Raw genomic sequence first — 19,323 nt, forward strand, 5'->3', positions numbered from 1 at the left:
CAAGGCCACACCTCCTAATCCCTGACTAGTAGCACCACTCCCCATGACCAAGTATTTAAGTGAACTATTAAGTGGGGGCTATTCTTATTCAAACCACAGTTTACTTTTTCAAAAACATTCAGTGAGACATAGTCTGAGGTCACAGATAAATGGACAAGTATAAGATTTTAAGCCAGTATTGTGGCACACGCCTGCCCTGCTAGCACTTGGGAGTGAGGAGGATTGTGAATTCAAGGTCAGGCCAGGACACAATGAAAGACTATCACAAAAGGGGAGGCAGAACTTGATACAAAGGAGCCAGCACTGCCCTCGGGGGTGTGGAGGAAGACAAGAGCTGTTCTGCACAGCATTAATGGCTAATGGCTTGAGTGGAGAGTTCTGATACATACTCAGGGAGACCCTGGTGTGTATTTTGCATTGAAGAGAGGATCGTTTAATTTTTAATTAGCAGTAATCATACCTCAGATGAACTTGACTGGTTATTGTGCTGCCGTTGTGGGAGCTCCTTCAGATTTGAGTAAGATTTGTGAGGATTAAATCATATGTGGACACCAGTGTAATCGACAGAGCATCCTCAGGTACTAAGTGAGTGGCATGTAAGATCCCAGTATCTGATGGTGTGATAATGTAGGCAGTGTGGAATGGAGTGAATTACTGTATAAAATGAATGTAATTGGTGTGTGTGTGTGTGTGTGTGTGTGTGTGTGTAAGTGTGTGTAAGAAGTACCTGTGTATCTGATTTGTTGGTAGCTGTCTGAGAATTGCAGGTTAGATTTTTTCTTTTAAAGATTTATTTATTCTTACGTTATATGTATGTGTGTTTAGCCTGCATGTATAAATGTATTGCGTGTATGCCTGGTGCCCACAGAACCAGAAGAGGGCATCAGATCACATAGGTGCTGGGAACTCAGATCCGTTGCAAGAGCAGCAGGTGCTTTAAACCACTGAGCTGTCTCTCCAGCCCTTGCAGGTTAGATTTTGAATTTTGATTTTTCAGTTCTTTCTATAAGCCTTTTTTATCTTGAAGTAATTATAGACTAGTAATACTTTTAAAACACAATAGAAGAAAGTCCTGTGTGCTTTTCATGTTTTGCCTAGTTTCTCCCTGTGTTAATAGAACTGTAGGGTTGGCTGGGCATGGTGGTGCACACCATTAGTCCCAGCACTCGGGAGGCAGAGGCAGGTGGATCTCTGAGTTCAAGACCAGCCTGGTCTACAGCAAGTTACAGGACAGCCAGGTTTTAAGAAACCCTGTCTTAGAAATTTGCACGCACACACACACACACACACACGCACGCACGCATGCACGCACACACATATACACACATATGTATGTACATATATGTATAATTTTAGTCTCTGTGACCCATCGGTTGGGAGTAGGTCTTTTGCACTCTCTAGACAGGAATTGTGAGTGGGATGGAGAAGCTCTTCCAGTTTTGGCAATTCTGGGCCCCTTTGTATCCTTAGGGGCTAGCCTCAGACCCAGGTGTTTTACAGCTCTGACCCTAACCCCTGAGGATTCAGTGCCCTTTACTCCAGTTCATCCAGGTTTATGGGACCCTTGTCACTCTGAGCTTAAGCGTCAGTAGCCTTGGTACTGGGCCACTATTACAGTCCTTGACCCCTGGCAGCTCTGAGTGGTGGCGGTAGCCAGCAGCTGCAGGTGGCACTGGCTTATTTCAGGGTTCCTGAGATCGCTGCAGTTCTTACAGCTCCCAGTCTCTTCGGTCTGTGAGGCACTAATACAGCTTACGGGCCTTAGCTCAGACCCTGGACCCTTCAGGTTTGGCAGCTCCCTGAGATCCTTCCAGGGACTAGGGTATATAGTCTCTTAGCTTCAGCTCTTCCAGCCCCTCTGCTCCCTGGTTTTGCCCCAACTGCTCTCCGGACTGCTAGGCCACCTCTTGTGGTCGCTACAGTGGTTGTGGCCACCGCTCTGCTGCTGTGTGCCCTCTCGGTGTTACCAGCTTAGCCATGTCACTGTACGATGAAGGTCAGAAGTGAGCAGAAGTGGCTTGAATGCACCCCGAAATCCCAGCACATGGGGTGTAGAAGTGGCGAGATCAGGAGTTCAAAGCTATCTTTGGCTACATAGCAAGTTTAAGGCCAGCCTGAACCACATAAGATCCTGTCTTTAAAATGCAAACAACGTGTGTGTGTGTGTGTGTGTGTGTGTGTGTGTGTGCGTGCGTGCGTGCGTGTGTGTGTGTGTGTGTGTGTGTGTGTGTGCGCGCGTGTTTGCTGGAGAAGTGGTTCAGCCTTTAAAATCCAGTTTCGGGGGATCCAGCGCCCTCTTCTGGCTTCTGTGGACACTACATGCGTGTGGTGCACAGACATACATGCAGGCAAAACACACATAAAATACATAACATCTTAAAGCCACATGGAAACAACAAATCCCAAAACAAAAGGACCTTCCACACATGCAGAAAATCACATCTACACCTGATATTTCTGTGTTTGTGAGGCTAAGGTAGGAAAGTTGGGTAATGCCAACTTGAACTGCATAGGAACTTCTAGGCCAGCCTCTTTATAATGGGCTTAAAGATTTATCTTTTATGTATGAGTGTTTTGCATGTAGCATGTATGTATGTGTACCATATATGTGTACCACATGTGTGCCTGGTGCCTGAAGAGGCTAGAGGAGCGGGGGTTGGATCCCAGGAACTGGACTTAGGTATGATTTTGAGCCACCATGTAGACGCTGGGAGTTGAACCTATGACCTCTGCAAGAGCAGCAAGTACTCTAAACCACTGAGCTAGCTTTTTTTTTACAGCCCTGGAGAAGCCTTTTATTGAACCTAATGTTTCAACACCAGGAGGCAACACAGGAGGGTATCTCTTGGCTGGCTCAAAATTGAGCTCAGCAGCCTACTTACACAGCCGGGAAAGAGGCGGAGGCCAGGATGTTTGCACCAGTCATGACAGATGATGCAGGTGGAGGACTCCAGCAGTCACAGGCCCTCTGCTGGTTCCCAGAGAGAACCTGGTCGGTCCCTCTACCTAGCTCTGTGTCCAAACCAGAGAATGTATTGTTACTGTATAGTAGAGCACAGACTATAGTAAGGTGTCTGTAGTTCTTGCTATTCCATTGTGTGTGTGTGTGTGTGTGTGTGTGTGTGTGTGTGTGTGTGATCACTAGCAAGCCTCTGCCACTAGCTGCTCCTCCAGGCCTACTTTATTCAGTGTTGTATCTGTCTGTAACTCCTTACTTATTTGAGTTGTATCTGCAGCTTTTTCCTTGTTAACATTTTTACCGAGTTTCAAATGCAGAAAAGTAGACCAGCACAGTAACCACCGCCTGTTCTGTATTCTGTACCAGTTAAAATGTGTGATACACTGGTGCAGTAGCTACAAAATCGTGGAGATGAACAGTCACTGATTGGATTTAAGACCCACTCCACGGGATGGAACCCACACCGACAATGTTCAGGGAAGCAGATAGGTCAGGATAGGGGTTTAGTGTCTTTTATGTATAAAATCATATCATCGGCAAATGCAGATACATTTCACTCCTTCCCTTCCTGTTTGTAGCCCCTTGATCTCCCTCAGTTGTCTTATGCTCTAAGACTCTGAGTACAGAATTGACTAGGTATGGAGAGAGTGGATAACCTTATCTTGTTGCTGATGTTAGTGAAAATGCTTTGAGTTTCTCATCATTAAGTTGAGGTATATCCCTTGTATCCTTAGTCTTTCCAGGACTTTTCATGAAGGGATGTGTTTATGCTTTGTTTTTTTTTTTTTTTAGGTTTATTTTAGTTTTTCACTCAAGTACATGGTGTGCATCTTTGCAAGTGTATGCACATGTACATGTGTGTGGGCAGATGTCCACAGAAACTGAAAGAGGATGCTGGTTCTCTCGGAGCTGCCGTTACTGGCATTTCTGAGCTACCTTACCTGGATGCTGGGATCTGAACTCCGGTACTCAAGCTAGAACAGCAAGTGCTTGTAACTACAGAGCCATCTCTCCAGCCCCAGAGTTATGTTCCTCTTCCCATGTGGGATAAACAGATTGACATTTTTGTGTTTGTACTGGCTCTGATAGGTTATAATCCCATTTCTTCCCCTGGGATTCTGTACCTGAGGCTCAGTGTATTTGCAAATGAAGAGTGCCTTTAGAGGAGGTGTAGTTTATGTGTCTGTCTAGCTCAGTGTTAGGAAGCTGTGGTGTTTATTTGGAATGATTTGAATATTCTCCCCATTTTTAATAGGTTGTCTTGTGGACATGCCCATGTGAGGACGAGTTGCCTACCACACAGAAGATGGGCTCGAATAGCAGCAGGATCAGTGACCTTCCTAAGAATGAGTACTTGCAAAAGCTGTCAGGCACTGAGTCTGTCTCTGAAAACGACCCCTTCTGGAATCAGCTCTTTTCGTTTTCTTTTCCTGCACCAACCAGCAGGTAAGACTCTCCCTGGAGACGGAAAATCCCGGTAGCAGGCTGTGCGAGCCTGGACTGTCAGCGTGCTACTTCCCAGTGTTCTTTCATCTAGTCGTGCGCGTTAGTAGAAACTACAGAAGGTGGGAAAGGCGGAAATAGTTTTATCCTGTGCCTCCATCCCCTTACAGCTGCATTTGCCAGTAGCGGCTCTTGTGGTTCTTAGAGGCAGTGTGTAGGTATTTCCGCACATCCCGTTTAGTCTTAAAGAACTGTAAATACAAACGCCAGCATCAAACCATCCTCTGCCTTGCTTTCCCCTCCAGTGAAGTAAGCATATAGATCTAGCTTTATTCTTTTTCATGGCTGCAGAGTAGCCTTTAAATACGTTTAATCAGCTTTCTATTTATGGGCGTTAGACTGTTTCTAATGCTTTGTTACTTCATAGCGCTCACACGCATGCGAATTTATCTCCACTCTGAATTCCTGGAAGTGGAATTGTTGGGTCAGAACATGTGTGCATTTGTAGTGTTAGTAGATATACCAGGTTGTTCCAGGGAAGTTTTACCAATTTATGCAATGAACCACAGTATCTCAGAGGCCTTGTTTTTCCTCACTATTGTCAATTTCATACCTTTTGGACTTTAAAAAATATTTTATTCTCTCTGTCTCTTTCTGTCTCTGTCTCTCTGTCTATCTCTCTGTGTGCACACGTGTGTGTAGGATTCCCTGAAGCTGTTGTGAACCATCTGACGTGGGTGCTGGAGCAGTGAGTGTCTGTAAATGCTGAGCTGTCTCTGTCTGTCTGTCTGTCTGTCTGTTTGTCTCTGTCTCTGTGCACTCCTGTGTGTAGGATTCCCTGAAGCTGTACTCACAGTTGTGAACCTTCTGACGTGGGTGCTGGAGCAGCGAGTGTCTGTAACTGCTGAGCTGTGTCTCCAGCTCCTTTTCTTTCTTCTTGTCTTTTGATCATTGCTAATTTAACAGGTAAAAACGGTATCTCATATAAACGGTTACAAAAAATGGATAGTTACATGGTAAAGTAGAATAACTAGATTGTTGTATTTTCATAGACTCAATAGCTAGATTTTTTCAAAAGATATTTAAAAAAAATTACTGATATCGAGTCCATATGTAGTCCCCATCCTCCGAATGTGTAATGTTATGAGGTGAAGGGCAGTGAGAGCAGGAGATGGAATTGAGCTTGTCACTCAGTTGACCTTGAAGTGGGGAGACTAGTGTGTATTGTCCATGTGGGCCAGTGTGAAAACAAGGATTCTTGAAAAAGCAAGTGCAGCAGAGGGAAGACTCGTCAGTCATGTGATGTGTCAAGATATGTCAGTGATGTGATGTGTCAAGATATGTCAGTCATGTGATGTGGCATGATATGTCAGTGATGTGATGTGTCAAGATATGTCAGTCATGTGATGTGGCATGATATGAGGTGACCCGGAGTCAGCCTGGGCCCTGCTGGCTTTGAAGAAGGGGAAGAGGAGCCAAGATAAAGGAGCGGCCTCTGGGAGCGGAAGGGGCAGGGGAAGGTTTCTTTTCCTCAGGAGGCTGACTTTTTTCTGTTTCTTGCTGCTGCCTTGCTGGTTTCTGCCCAGGGGAACTGTTGTTAGACTTGTGCCCTGCACACCTGCAGGGTGATCAGTTTCTACTGGTTTACACCGCTGTGCTTGTGGTAACTTTAGAGCTGCCCCTCCGCCCCAGCATTAGCCTGTTTGAATGCTCTAGATATTTCTGAATGGAATCATATATGTGGTCTTTTGTGACCTGCTTCTTTACAGAATGGTCAGATAAGTAAAGACCAGACACTTTTCATTTCTTCTTATTGCTCAGTTATATTCTGCCTTATCAATATATGTTTTCTTTGTCCATTTATCAGCTAATAGATATTTTTATTATTTCTGTTTTGGTAGAGTTTGTAATTTTTGAGACAGGATTTCATTATGTAGCATTAATTGCCTGTTTCTTTTTTATTTTATTTTATTTTTTATTTTTATTTTTTTTTGGTTTTTTGAGACAGGGTTTCTCTGTGTAGCTTTGCGCCTCTCCTGGAACTCATTTGGTAGCCCAGGCTGGCCTCGAACTCACAGAGATCCGCCTGGCTCTGCCTCCCGAGCGCTGGGATTAAAGGCGTGCGCCACCACCGCCCAGCTCTGCTCCAGGTTCTTGCCTTGACTTTTCCTCCTCTTTCTCCTCCTCCTCCTCCTCCTCTTCTTCTTCTTTTTTTTTGTTTGTTTTTTCGAGACAAGGTTTTTCTGTGAAACAGTCTTGGCTGTGCTGGAACTCACTCTGTAGACAGGCTGGCTACAAACTCACAGAGCTCCGCCTGCCTCTGCTGGGATTAAAGGTGTGCACCACCACAGCCTGGCTGCCTTGACTTTTTTAGTCATGTACTGTTACCTGAAAGGGTAAGCTAAAAATAACCCCTTTATTTCCCAAGTTGCTTTTGGTCCTGGTGTTATCACAGGAACAGAGAAGCAAACTGGAACAGGAAAGGTATGTGATGTTTGTTGAGATTGAATAGGCTTTGAGGTAGCAGATACTCCCTGATTAATAGCTAGGGACTGGGATTACCTTATTTATCAATTTTTAGAACTAAGATGAATCTCTGTAGTGATAACTCCAAATCCAGCTATTTCTGAAATTGTTCACTCTTGGAATTTCTTGGATTCATGCTTGCCATCTTCAAGGGAGGGCAGCTCATTTTTACAGCCGAAAATTGATGTGTGCCAAGTTTTAGAAGCGTAGTAAGTCCTTCTTGGCTATCATTTCCTTGTTGTGAGCTGTTTTAAGCATCAGAGTTTCCAATCATGGTGGCAAATCCTACTGATTGTTCTGTAGCTTAAAAAACTCACCTCATCAGTAGTGCTTATAAAGCCAGGGTTTGAACAAGCGGATAACTTCAGAGTAAACCTGAAGGGGCTGGGGAGTCAGCTCGGTTAGTAAAGTGCCTTCCGCGCATGTGTGAAGACTTGAGTTTGGGTCCTTAGCACCAGCTGTGCTGTGAGCTTGACCTTGAAACGGAGAGTAGAGAATCCTAGGAGGACTGATGCAGAAGGCCTCTCAGAGTGGAGAAGGGAGTCATGCACCCTCGGGGAAGAAGGACTGCTTTGTGTTTTGCATATGATAGTAATGTTAAGTGTTGTTCCCGTTCTATAGATGGACAAGCAGGGTCCTAAATAAGTTAAACAGATTGTCCAAAAGGACACAGCTAGTACCTGATAGAGTCAGGATGAGAAACAGTGACATTGGGATGGTGGATGGGGATAGATCCCAGAAAGACATAACCCTTAAACTACACAATGGCGGTAATAAGCCTGTATTTATTTTTTATTTTATTTTTTATTTTTTTGGTTTTTCAAGACAGGGTTTCTCTGTGCAGTTTTGCGCCTTTCCTGGAACTCGCTTTGGAGACCAGGCTGGCCTCGAACTCACAGAGATCCGCCTGCCTCTGCCTCCTGAGTGCTGGGATTAAAGGCGTGCACCACCACTGCCCGGCCATGCCTGCATTTATTATATTTTGATTTGTAGATAGCTGAATACGCTGGGTAGAAGTATAAGATGTGCGAGCATACTCACAATGTGTGCTTTGTCATTTGGAGCTACAGGACCAAGTAGCCCCTCCCTGTGTATCGCTCTATCATTTGCTTGCTTGTTTCTCAGGCCATATGGTGAACTAGGAAGAAGATACCATGTGCTCTCACAGGGTTTATTATATGGAATGAAGCATGATAAAGGCTGTATGGAAGTGCAGGGAGCCTGCCCGTTCCAGGAACATCACATTCCCTAGAAGAACATGAAGAACTGAGAAGTGGTGAGGAGAGGAAGTTGGGAAGATTTGAGATTTTACAGAATACTAAAGTTGTTTAGATTTTGTCCTAATATCTCTTGAAGGATTTTAACCAGGAGGGGCATGACCATGCTTTCATCTTATTTGACATTCTGAGTACATCACTTTGTGATGCTTTGTCATTCAGGAAAAATTCCTTGTTGACAAGAAAGTTTTTATCGTTCTGGAACACAGTCTAAACAAATAAAGAGGCATGGACGACGGCTCAGATGTAGAGTCAGGTATGCGCGCTGCAGACAGGTGGGAGAGAGGCAGTGTGGGTATGCTGGGTGGACGGCGACGATTCCAGAAGATTCTGGAAGAAACTGGAAGGAGCCAGAATAAGAACAGCTCCAAAGAACATGGATGGTGCAGGTGCCTCCAGTCTAGGGCCTGTGGGTTGCGTGTGCGGAGGGTGGTTATAGCTGGGACTCCAGGCAACGTTACAGATGTAGTTGAACATGAGATCTTTTGTTGTGTTTTTTTGTAACTTGATTGTAAAAGGTTAAACATACATATCAGGAATGAAGACGAGGACCCTCCCAGCACTGACTGTGGTATCTGTAGATGGAACTAAAAAATTATAATTTTACTTATTTGTTTGCTAAAATGTGTATTTTTGTGGTTTAAACTCTGAAGGATATGAAAGTTACAAAAATCGAAATCTGCCTTTTCTTGTCTAGGAAGTGAAAATCCTACATTTCTATGAAAAAATGACTACCCAAGTAATAACATTGCACAGAATCGTCTATTTGTTTATTTAGACATGGTCTCATTTTGTAACCCAAACTGGCTGTGACCTTATAATCCTCTGGCCCTGACCTCCTAAGTGCTAGGATTACAGGTGTGTACCACCAAGCCCAGCTTGGATTGAGCATTAAAACTTAAAATTTCAGATTGGAGAGCAGAGCCGAGCAACACAGTAACAGCTTGTGTCTCCTACTGGGGTTGCTTTATGCACAGTACAGTGATTGAGAGCAGGGCAGTGAGGCAAGGCATAGGTCTGGGGCCAGACTGACCTTGTTGCAGCTCAGCTCTGCCGCATACTAGCTTTGTGCACTGTAGCATGCTACCTAAGTTCATCGAGGCCGCTACTGCTTGTGTGAAGTGGAAATAGTGATCCTGACCTCATAGGTTTGTAGGATACCCTTGAACAGTGGTTCTCAACAATCCTAATGCTGCGACTCTTTCATACAGTTTCTCATGTTGTGGTGACCCCAACCAGAAAATTATGTTCGTTGCAACTTCATAACTATAATTTTGCTACTGTTATGAATCATAATGTAAATATCTGATATGTGGGATAGCTAATATACCATCCCCAAAGGGGTTACGGCCCACAGGTTGAGAACCACTGCTGTAGAGTATGGAGGGCTGCATTCTACTTTTCTTCAGGGAACTTAGTATTAGTTCAGAATAGCAAGGGCTGTCTTAAAAGTGGAAACTGATGAATGAACGTAAATTGAACTAATTTTCTGATGAACACTTTCTATTGGAAGCCATACAACTTTCTCTTTTTTAAAGACAAAGGATCTTGCTGTGTAGCTCAGGCTGGCCTGGAACTCTTCATCCTCCTGCTTCTGCTTCCCAAGTGTTAGGATCATGGGCATGAGTTAGGGTCATGGGCATGAGTTAGGGTCATGGGCATGAGTTAGGGTCATGGGCATGAGCCAGTGTGCCTGTCGGCCACATGTATGGTTGTTGAGCTGTTTAGAACATGAGCTCAGACCTGGAGTGTGAGCAAGGTGCTTTCCCGTCGTCTACCACATCATGAGAACTATTCCATGCACTGGGCACTAGATGGTGCTGAGATAAGGTAGAACAGCAGCGTCTGACCCGGTCATTTAAGACTCACTCAGACCAAGGGACTGCATGTTCACGTTTAAAACTTAAATACAGAGAGGAAGAACCCTAAACAAGGAAAAAACCTGCAACCAAGAGTAACTAGGGCTGACATGGGTTGTGTGTGCTTTTAGTGTGCCGTTAAAACGCTTTCATCATATTCTGTAGTTTACAGTGTTTCCCTTTTCAATGGTTTTGTCTCTCTAATGAATAACCTTAAATTATTTAACTAGCGTTGACCACTTCAGTGGTTTCTCACTTTTCATTAATAAAAATAGAAGTGTGATAAATTTCCTTGTAACCAAGTCTTTATGCATTTCTCATTGTGTAAGTAGATAACTTCTTTATGGTTGATTTTACCAATAAAATGATCCTTTAAAATATTTAATCTTTTTTTATTTAGAAAAAATTTTTATTCATTTTACAAAGATTCCCCTCTTCCCTCCTCCTACCCCCTAGCTTCCCCCACAAACCACCCCCACTCCCCCCAACAAGAAGGCAAGGCCTCCCCATGGGGAGGCACATCCAGTAGAGGCCTTAGCCCTTCCCCCTGCCTTAAGGCTACATGAGGTGTCCCATCATAGGTAGTGGGCTCCACAAAGCCCCCTCATGCACCAGGGATAGATTCTAATCCTGCCGCCAGGGGGCCCCCCAAGCAGATTGAGCTACAAAATATTTAATCTTCTTTTTTTTTTTAAAGATTTTTATTTTATTTACTTGCATATATGTCTGTATGAGGATATCAGATCCCCCTGGAACTGGAGTTACAGGCAGTTGTGAGCTGCCATGTGGGTGCTGGGAATTGAACGTGGGTCCTCTGGAAGAGCAGCTGGTGCTGTTAACTGCGGAGCCATCTCTTTAGCCCCAATATTTAATCTTTAATTATAGAAAAGTTATAAAATATAGAAACAGTGGTGGTGCACACCTTTAATCCCAGCACTTGGGAGGCAGAGCCAGGCGGATCTCTGTGAGTTCGAGGCCAGCCTGGGCTACAGAGTGAGATCCAGGAAAGGTGCAAAACTACACAGAGAAACCCTGTCTCGAAAAACCAAAAAAAAAAAAAAAAAAAAAAACCACAAAAGTTAAAGTAACCATGTCAATTTACAAAAACCACATGTCCCTTTTAATATTTTGTATATATATTTTTACAGAACGTAATGTGGTGTTACTGGTATGTAAATTTGTTGCATTAATGTATTTGTGTAACTACCCCCAAGCCTTCATTTCCAGGAGACGGAAGTGCCTTGTCCATTAAATAGCAGGGACTCCCCTCACTGCTCCCCGTGCCTCCTGGTAACCTCTGTGCTACTTTCTGTCTATGAATTTGCCCGTACTGTGGATCTTATGTAACCAGAATAGCCGGAGTCATGTAATGTATGCCTTCTGTGATTGGCTTCTCTCACTTAGCATACTGTTTTCAGGTTTCACACTTATTGTAACACCTGTCAGATTTAAAGACTGAGTAATACCCACTGTATGTCTCTACCTCACCACACATCATTTTTAAAACTTAACTTTGTTATACACAAAGAGCTTCCATTTCTCTTAGCATTGTTAAGTTCCAGTTACCACTTTGGTTTTTCTTTCAGGGTTTTCCCTGTATTATAAAAACTAAGAACATTCTGCTATGAGTCTTTGCTAATGTAGACATTATCAGTTTTTTAGTTATTTATGAGGTCTTTCACATTTCCAAGTGCTGGACTGATTGTCCTCTGTGTCTTCAGTTAGTTCACATCTGTTACTGGTCTCATGTCTGTGACCGAGCCCTTAGGAGGTGGTGCATGGTTGCAGTGACTAGTTGGTAAGGACCACATTGAAAACCAGTTTCTAGAACTCCAGAGGTGACTTCTGTTGATTGTCACATGCTACCAGCTCCTTCAGAAGTGTGGACTCGTCATACTGAGCTTCAAACAATGGCCAGAGTGCTGCATTATAAAATGATCTGGCGATCTTCGAGAAGAGGATTGTGAGGTTATATATCCACATTTCAAGCTTGTCCAAAGCTGTGGGTCTTACCCCAGACATCCCGTGCTTGAGTGTTGTTGTGGGCAGTCCTGCCGGGAGGCAGAGGCGGTCTGCCCTGTGTTTCTACCTTGCCTGAGGGGAGTGTGTCCTCTCTGGTCAGGTTACTTGGCCAAGTGATCTTTCCTTAAAGTTTTTAAATGTGTTTCCTCACTTGAGAAACAGCAGAGACTTGAATTAGCTCAGGAGTGTCTGACTGAAAGAAACAGGTGTTGAGGAAAGTGTTGTCTTCCTTGAGTTGCTCCTGTCCCTGTGTTTTCGTTCTTCTGGGCACACATCTGTACAGTATATACAGGAATAGGCTGCCTGGCTGAGGTGCCATGGGTAGCTCCTAAACTGGTTTCTAGGTTCTTCTCTTCATGTCTTTCATCAGAGGTTTGTTCTGATGGCAACATAAGTAACTCATCAAGCTGTTTGATTTAGGGAGTAAACAGCGTGCAGCTTTCCCTGTGCTCTTACTCAGGTTGAGGAAGTTCAGCTTTCACACATTGCGTCAAAACTTTCATTCCCTGCTTCATTCATAGTTCTCAGTGCACAGGTTTTGGAAGGTGAGTGGGTTTGTCTAGGACTGATTACTCCCTTAAACTGAACACTTAAACGGGGGACGACACCACGAATTGTCCCAGTGCTGGAGTAAGGGGCCAGGACAGTCTCACCACTGCTCCCTTGGCTGCATTCTCGTGCTGTTGAAAACTAAATTTTAAAGCCATTAACTTCTTATTTTCATGAGAAAATAAATGCAATCTTTCCCAGTATGGTGGTTATTGCAGTTTTGACAGTTTAATAGTTCCAGGCCTTTGATTTTGGCAGCTGAATGGCAGCGTATAGATTGTCTGTGAATCACATGAATACAAACACCTTTTTGGTTTGCCTGATGCATTAAACATTTCTGCAGTGAATTTATATGCAGTTTTAGCCTTTGAAATTTTACTATGAATAGGTTCTTTGAAAACATTAACCTTCCTGCAGTTTAACCACTGAATGGGTTGATTCTTGTCAGTTTTGTGAATGATTTCTGTAATTCCCTCCGTAGAAATGCCTCTGTGTTTTTCTGAATGGTCACTTGTTGATTTACTTAGGCCCGTGTATACACTGACAGAGACTGCATATTTGTTAGAATGGGCACATTGCAGGCTGGAAATGACATTGGTGTGAAGTGTCAGTTTTGAAGACATTCTGTGATAATTTTCAGTGAAAGGACTGGAAACAGTTTTAGTATTTATTTTATAAACATTATAATTATGGTTTGTTCAGCAAATCTGTGTTCAGAATTCTCTTCTAATTTCCCCCAACAGCTTTTTTGCACATCTGCTTTCTCTAAGAGATTTGAACTATGAGCTTCTCATCTTTTACCATTTGTACATGGGACTGGTGTGCCTTAAAAGTGAAATACAGCCAGTCTAATTTGCTGGAAGCCGTGAGTGAAAGAATATGTATAATTTAGAGGTTTGCTTCCTGAATACACTGTAGTTGATGGTTTCATACAGTTAGAGAATAGTCACTTGTCAACCTATCATTTCCCTTGCCGTGTTTAAATTCATTTTTAAAAAATTCTTTTATCTTTTGCATTGTTTGTGTGATTGTAATTATGACCTAGATACAATTTTTTTAAAAAATTTTTTTTTATTTATTATGTATACAATGTTCTGTCTGCATATCATGCCAGAAGAGGGCATCAGATCTCATTATAAATGGTTGTGAGCCACCATGTGGTTGCTGGGAGTTGAACTCAGGACTTCTGGAAGAGCAGTCAATGCTCTTAACCTCTGAGCCATCTCTCCAGCCCCAAGTGACAATTTTTATAACATGTTATATGCATGATACATTTTTTTTGTTTTAAAAGATATTTTCAAATGTATTCTTATGGGTTTGAGTGCTTTGCATGCATGTATATACGTTCACCACAGATGAACCCGCTGCCCTTGGAGGCCAGACAGTGTCAGAACGCCTGTGTCTGGAATCAGATGGTCGTGAGCTGCCACGTGGGTGCTGGGAACCAACAGCAAATGCTCTCAGCCATGGAGCCATCATTGCAGGACCTCATGATACAGTTTCTTCTACATGTATACAGACATTGTGTGCTTGGTAGTGTTTCTGTGTTGGTGTTATGTAGATCTACTTGAACAAGAAAGTGTCTGGGGGTTGGAGAGATGGCTTAGCGGTTAAGAGCACTGGCTGCTCTTCCAAAGGTCCTGAGTTCAATTCTCAGCAACCACCTGGTGGCTCACAACCATCTGTAATGAGATCTGATGCCCTCTTCTGGCCTGCAGGTGTACATGGAGACAGAGCACTCATACATTAAAAAAAGTAAATCTAAGCTACTCCAGCTCCTTGGTCACCTTTATTTTAAATGAAACAGTCAGGGTGATAGAACTTTGAATAGTATACATAAAGATAAATAGAATGTAAGGTGTTTTTTTTTAAAGCAGATTCATTTGCATGTCAGCATGATGTGTTTTTTTACTTATTGCTGTAGTCCTGGAGATTGAACTCAGGGTTTTTTGTTTTTTCGAGACTGGGTTTCTCTGTGTATTCCTGACTGTCCTGAACTCTCTCTGTAGACCAGGCTGACCTAGAACTCAACTGAGATCCTCCTGCCTCTGCCTTTTGAGTTCTGGGATTAAAAGCGTGCGCCACCACCGCCTGACTGAGAACATAAGACTTTTAAAAGGTTGCAGTGTTATTTGTTTTTAAAAAGGTATGCTTTGCTCTTTGTGTGTGTTATTTGTGCACACATGAGCACATAAGCCTATACGTGCATCATGTGTAGGTGGGTGTCCATGGAGACCAGAAGAAGGCAGCACTAAAGTAAGCCATCAAAAGTTCGTGCTGGGAGCTGAACCCAGGTCCTTGGGCAGAGCACTCTTCACCGCTGAGTCATTCCTCCAACATGTACTGGCATTTTGTCACAAATGAGTACCAGTCCTTTCCAAGATTATTTGTTATTCCATCTCCTTTTTCCCTTCTGTAATTCTTCAGGGCCAACACTGAGGCCCAACAGTCTACTGATTTCTGTAAATGCAGACCCACAGTCTGCATAGGTGAAGATGGGTTGGTAGAAAAGGAGAGCTTGAGTGGACAAAGGGAAGTGTGTTGGGTGCTGGAAATCACTAAAGGGGCACAAACACTTGCTTCGGGGCCTGCATTTGGCACCAAAATATATTCCTTGAAGTCCCTAGTTCAGTGTGCTGCCTGTGTTAACTCTACTTGTCTTTTATTTGCAAACTCATCTGTCTGACCCGTTAACACCAGTTGACTAAAAAATATTGTAAATAATTTTTGCAAATCTTCATATATGACAGTTAAAGGGAATATTTGGTTTATTCAATGACCCATGTTATATGTTTACTTTGGTGGTAGAAACTTGAATTCTCGAACTACAGGCTTTATATAAAAGTATGATTTTCCCTCCTCACCAAAAATACTCTTTTTGTTTTCTCAGTTTTGGAAAGCTGCTTGACATTCGTCAGTTGCACTCTGTGGGCTGATGGCAATGGGTGGCCTAACACTGAGCTCTGGCCTTTTTATTTCTTCAAGCTTGAGCTGAAGGCAGACTTTTCCCTGAGGCTGCAGGGGGCCCGCAGATCCATCCACCCAGGCCTTGTCCGGAGTTGTGGCTGATGACATTTGGAAACATTTTCTCCTTTAGTGGCTAACATGGTTGATAATCCATCTCTATAATGAAACATTTCTTACAACTTTTCACTTTCTATTGGTCAGATTTTTACTTTTTCTGTCACATGTTAATGTTCTGCTCTCTAGACCGTTCTTGCAGAAAAGGGTAAAGATGTTGTCATGCCTGAGGATGGTAACATGGGATTTAAAACAGAAGAGGTTTAAAGTGTACAGAGTGATGTGCCCTGGCCTTGGTCTTATTTAACTTCTTCTTTTTGTTTTTGTGCATATATGTTCACATGTGTGAGTTTGTTTGTTTTTGTTTTGTTTTGGTTTTTTGAGACAAGTTTTCACTCTGTAGCCCTGGTTGTCTCCTAACTCATTATGTAGAAGACCAGGTTGACCTCCAACTCAGAGATCTGCCGGCCTCTGCCTCTCCAGTGCTGGGAATAAAGGCCTGTGCCACCACACCTGGCTGTGTCTGGATTTTTGTCTTGTTTTGTTTTGTTTTTTTGAGGCAGGATTTCTCTGTGTAGCCCTGGATGATCTGGAACTCACTCTGTAGACCAGACTGGCCTCCAACTCATAGAGATCCACCTGCCTCTGCCTCCTCAGTGTTGGGATTAAAGTTGTGTGCCAACAGTGGATTTCATTTTTCATTTAAAGATTTTTAAATTATGTTTATGTATGAGTCTGTGTGATGGTATATGCACTTGAGTGCAGGTGCTCACAGTGGCCTGAATTCATGGTTCTTCAGACTATCTCCTAAGTGCTAGGATTATAGGTGTGGGTCATTAATCATTGCCTATAGTTGTTTGATATGATTTCAAAATGTTTGAACACTTCAAAATTATTAAATGATGTGATATACTTCCCTCTTCTCTAGTGGGAGAAGACAGTGTAGCATTGGTAAGTTATTTGTGAGCGTATGAGGAATAAATACATGAAAACTTAACTGGTGAGTGCCCTTTGTAGCTGAGGACTAGGAGTTTCACACTGAGTTGTGTGCTGGGTCCTTTTTACATGTTGCATTGTGGTTTGTGCAACTGTACTGTTGATGGTGGTGTCCTTGCTTGGCTTTAAGGACACTGAGACTCTCAGACTAGGTCATGCAGCTAGATAAAGAACCCTGACACTGAGATGTGACTTTAGAGTGACCCTCCATTATGTCAGGCTCCACTTTGCTTCCTCCTCACTGGGCAGTGATTAGAAGTCCCTAATTAATTAGTGCAGTGTGGTCGCTCTGTTCGTTGATGGTGGTAGTTAAATTATGAGGTGGTATGCTTGGTAGACATGCTTTGATGGTGACCACTCTGGAATCCAGCTCTGCAGAGACAGCCATATTCTTGCTGTTGGAATTCCTTCCTACAGTTTTAGTGGAGTGTTATTAGATTTTTTTTTTTTTTTTTTTTTGATTTTTGAGACCGGGTTTCTCCCTGTAGTTTTGGTGCCTGTCCTGGATCCCGCTCTGTAGCCCAGGCTGGCCTCAAACTCACAGAGATCCATCTATCTCTGCCTCCCGAGTGCTGGGATTAAAGGCATGTGCCACCCGCCTCCCAGCTACACCCAGCAGCTCAGCTATTCTGGCAGGAGGCAACCAACAGATCATATTTGAAGTAAATACAGCAAAATGGTACTTCAGAAATACGTCAGTGTTTCCAAGACAAGTACAGTTACAATCAGAAACCAAATGTACCCGAAGTCAGATCTGAGATGCTGGAAATATGCAAAAAGGGACAAGAGGCAGCAAATCCTAACTCAAGTTACTTCAGACTCACTCTGTACATGAACTCCATATATGGAGTCAACTAGGAAACCTAATTGATAGATAAGAGATAAGTATTTAAAATTCATAATCTCATAATCTATTTTTCTACCAAACTGAACTCTAGATGAGCAACCATACTGAGTCCTGAAGCAACTCTTGTCAGTGATGCCATCATCAGTCCGACAGCAACAGTTACCGAGCAGTCCGAATAAAGCAGACACAAAGCACATTATTCCTAAATGCCTGAGAAGTTTAGACAACTGGACAGTGGCTGGATGAGAGGAAAGAAATTCTATTACAGCAGTCAGTGTGCCCGTTTGAGTTCCTGAACAGCCATGGTTCTCAACCTTCTTTTTTTTTTTTTTTTTTGGTTTTTCGAGACCGGGTTTCTCTGTAGCTTTGGAGCCTGTCCTGGACTAGCTCTGTAGACCAGGCTGGCCTCGAACTCACAGAGATCCACCTGCCTCTGCCTCCCGAGTGCTGGGATTACAGGCGTGCGCCACCACCGCCCGGTGGTTCTCAACTTTCTTAACACTGCAGCCCTTTAATAGTTTCTCATGTGGTTACCCCAAACCATAAGATTATTTCTTTGCTACTTCATAACTAAAATCTTGCTACTGTTACAAATCATAATATGAATATCCAATATGCTACCCCAAAGGGGTCACAACCCACAGGTTGAGAACTACTGCTTTACAGACACTTAAAGTAACATTCAGAGCCTAGAAACTGCAGGCCTCCAGCAACAGAGCTCTGTGACTCTCACTGGGTGAATAACTCAGGTATTTTCTTCAGGTGGACAGGCAAAGTGGAGGTGCATGAGGAATGAAGCCCTGTTTTCATGGAGCATAAATGTGGGCACTGAGGATGCTTTTGCCCAAAAGTGATTGCTCAGGTGGGAGCTAGGACAGCTATGTGTAAGGAGAGCCAGGCTTCCTGAGTCTCATCACAGAAAAGCAGGTGTTAGCTGCCCGGTTAGCCACAACGAACAGCTTTGCAAAGGAGGTGGGATCATTCTGTGAGGAGAGGAATTGAAGCTTCAGAGGATACATTCTTGGGGCTGGAGAGATGGCTCAGCTGTTAAGCACAGTTCCTGTTCTTCTAGAGGACCTGAGATTGAGTCCCAGCACTCACACCAGGCAGTTAGTTCACAACCACCTGTAACACCAACTCCAGGAGGATTTGACATCTAGCTTCTGTGGGCACCTGCACACATACACACACAATGTAAAATAATAACAATAGATTAAAAAAAGATAGATTCTCTACATTTGCAAACAAACACTTTTGAAACATTTAACACATATTTAAACTTAGATCACTTCTTGACCTGGTGGCCAGGGAGGTGGCTCAGTGGTTAAGATCACTAACTACAGCTCTGGAAGATGACCTGTGTTGACTGGCCTCCATGTCCCAAACATGGCAAGGTCTCTGTGCTTGCCATGTCTCTGAATTCCTATATTTTAATAGTTTCTTTTTTTGAGACAGGGTCTTACCATGCTGCCTTGGTTGTCCTGGAACTCTGTGTAGACCAAGCTGGCCTTGAACTCTGCTAGAGAGATCTGCCAGTCTCCCAAGTGCTGGGATTAAAGGCATGTGTCACTGCACCAAACCATTGCATTCCCATTAAAAAAAAAAAAGCTGGGCGTGGTTGTGCACACCTTTAATCCCCACTATAGAGGCAGAGCAGGCTGATCTCTGTGTGGGCTGTGTATAGAGACTGTTTCAAAACAAACAAGTAAAGAAAAGATTTATTTTTGTCGCTGTGAGCTGACATGTGGGAACTGGGAACCCATGGTCTTCTGCAAGAACAGCTGGTAATCTTAGTCTTGAACCCATCTCTCTTTTTCTGCTGTA

The 19,323-nt window shown here is 43.3% G+C and overlaps 1 protein-coding gene across 2 annotated transcripts in view; it reads left to right on the plus strand.

Moving 5' to 3' along the window:
* Dym (dymeclin) overlaps positions 1–19,323 on the plus strand; it is a 303,216-nt gene that overhangs the window by 20,866 nt on the left and 263,027 nt on the right. For both annotated transcript variants that reach the window (XM_059246037.1, XM_059246038.1), the window contains exon 2: positions 4,215–4,405. In XM_059246037.1, coding sequence (XP_059102020.1) covers positions 4,266–4,405 — 140 coding nt within the window. In that variant the 5' untranslated portion in view covers positions 4,215–4,265. The remainder of the gene's footprint in view (positions 1–4,214; positions 4,406–19,323) is intronic.

This window comes from Peromyscus eremicus, chromosome 19 (assembly GCF_949786415.1).
Source record: "Peromyscus eremicus chromosome 19, PerEre_H2_v1, whole genome shotgun sequence".
Classification (NCBI taxonomy): domain Eukaryota; kingdom Metazoa; phylum Chordata; class Mammalia; order Rodentia; family Cricetidae; genus Peromyscus; species Peromyscus eremicus.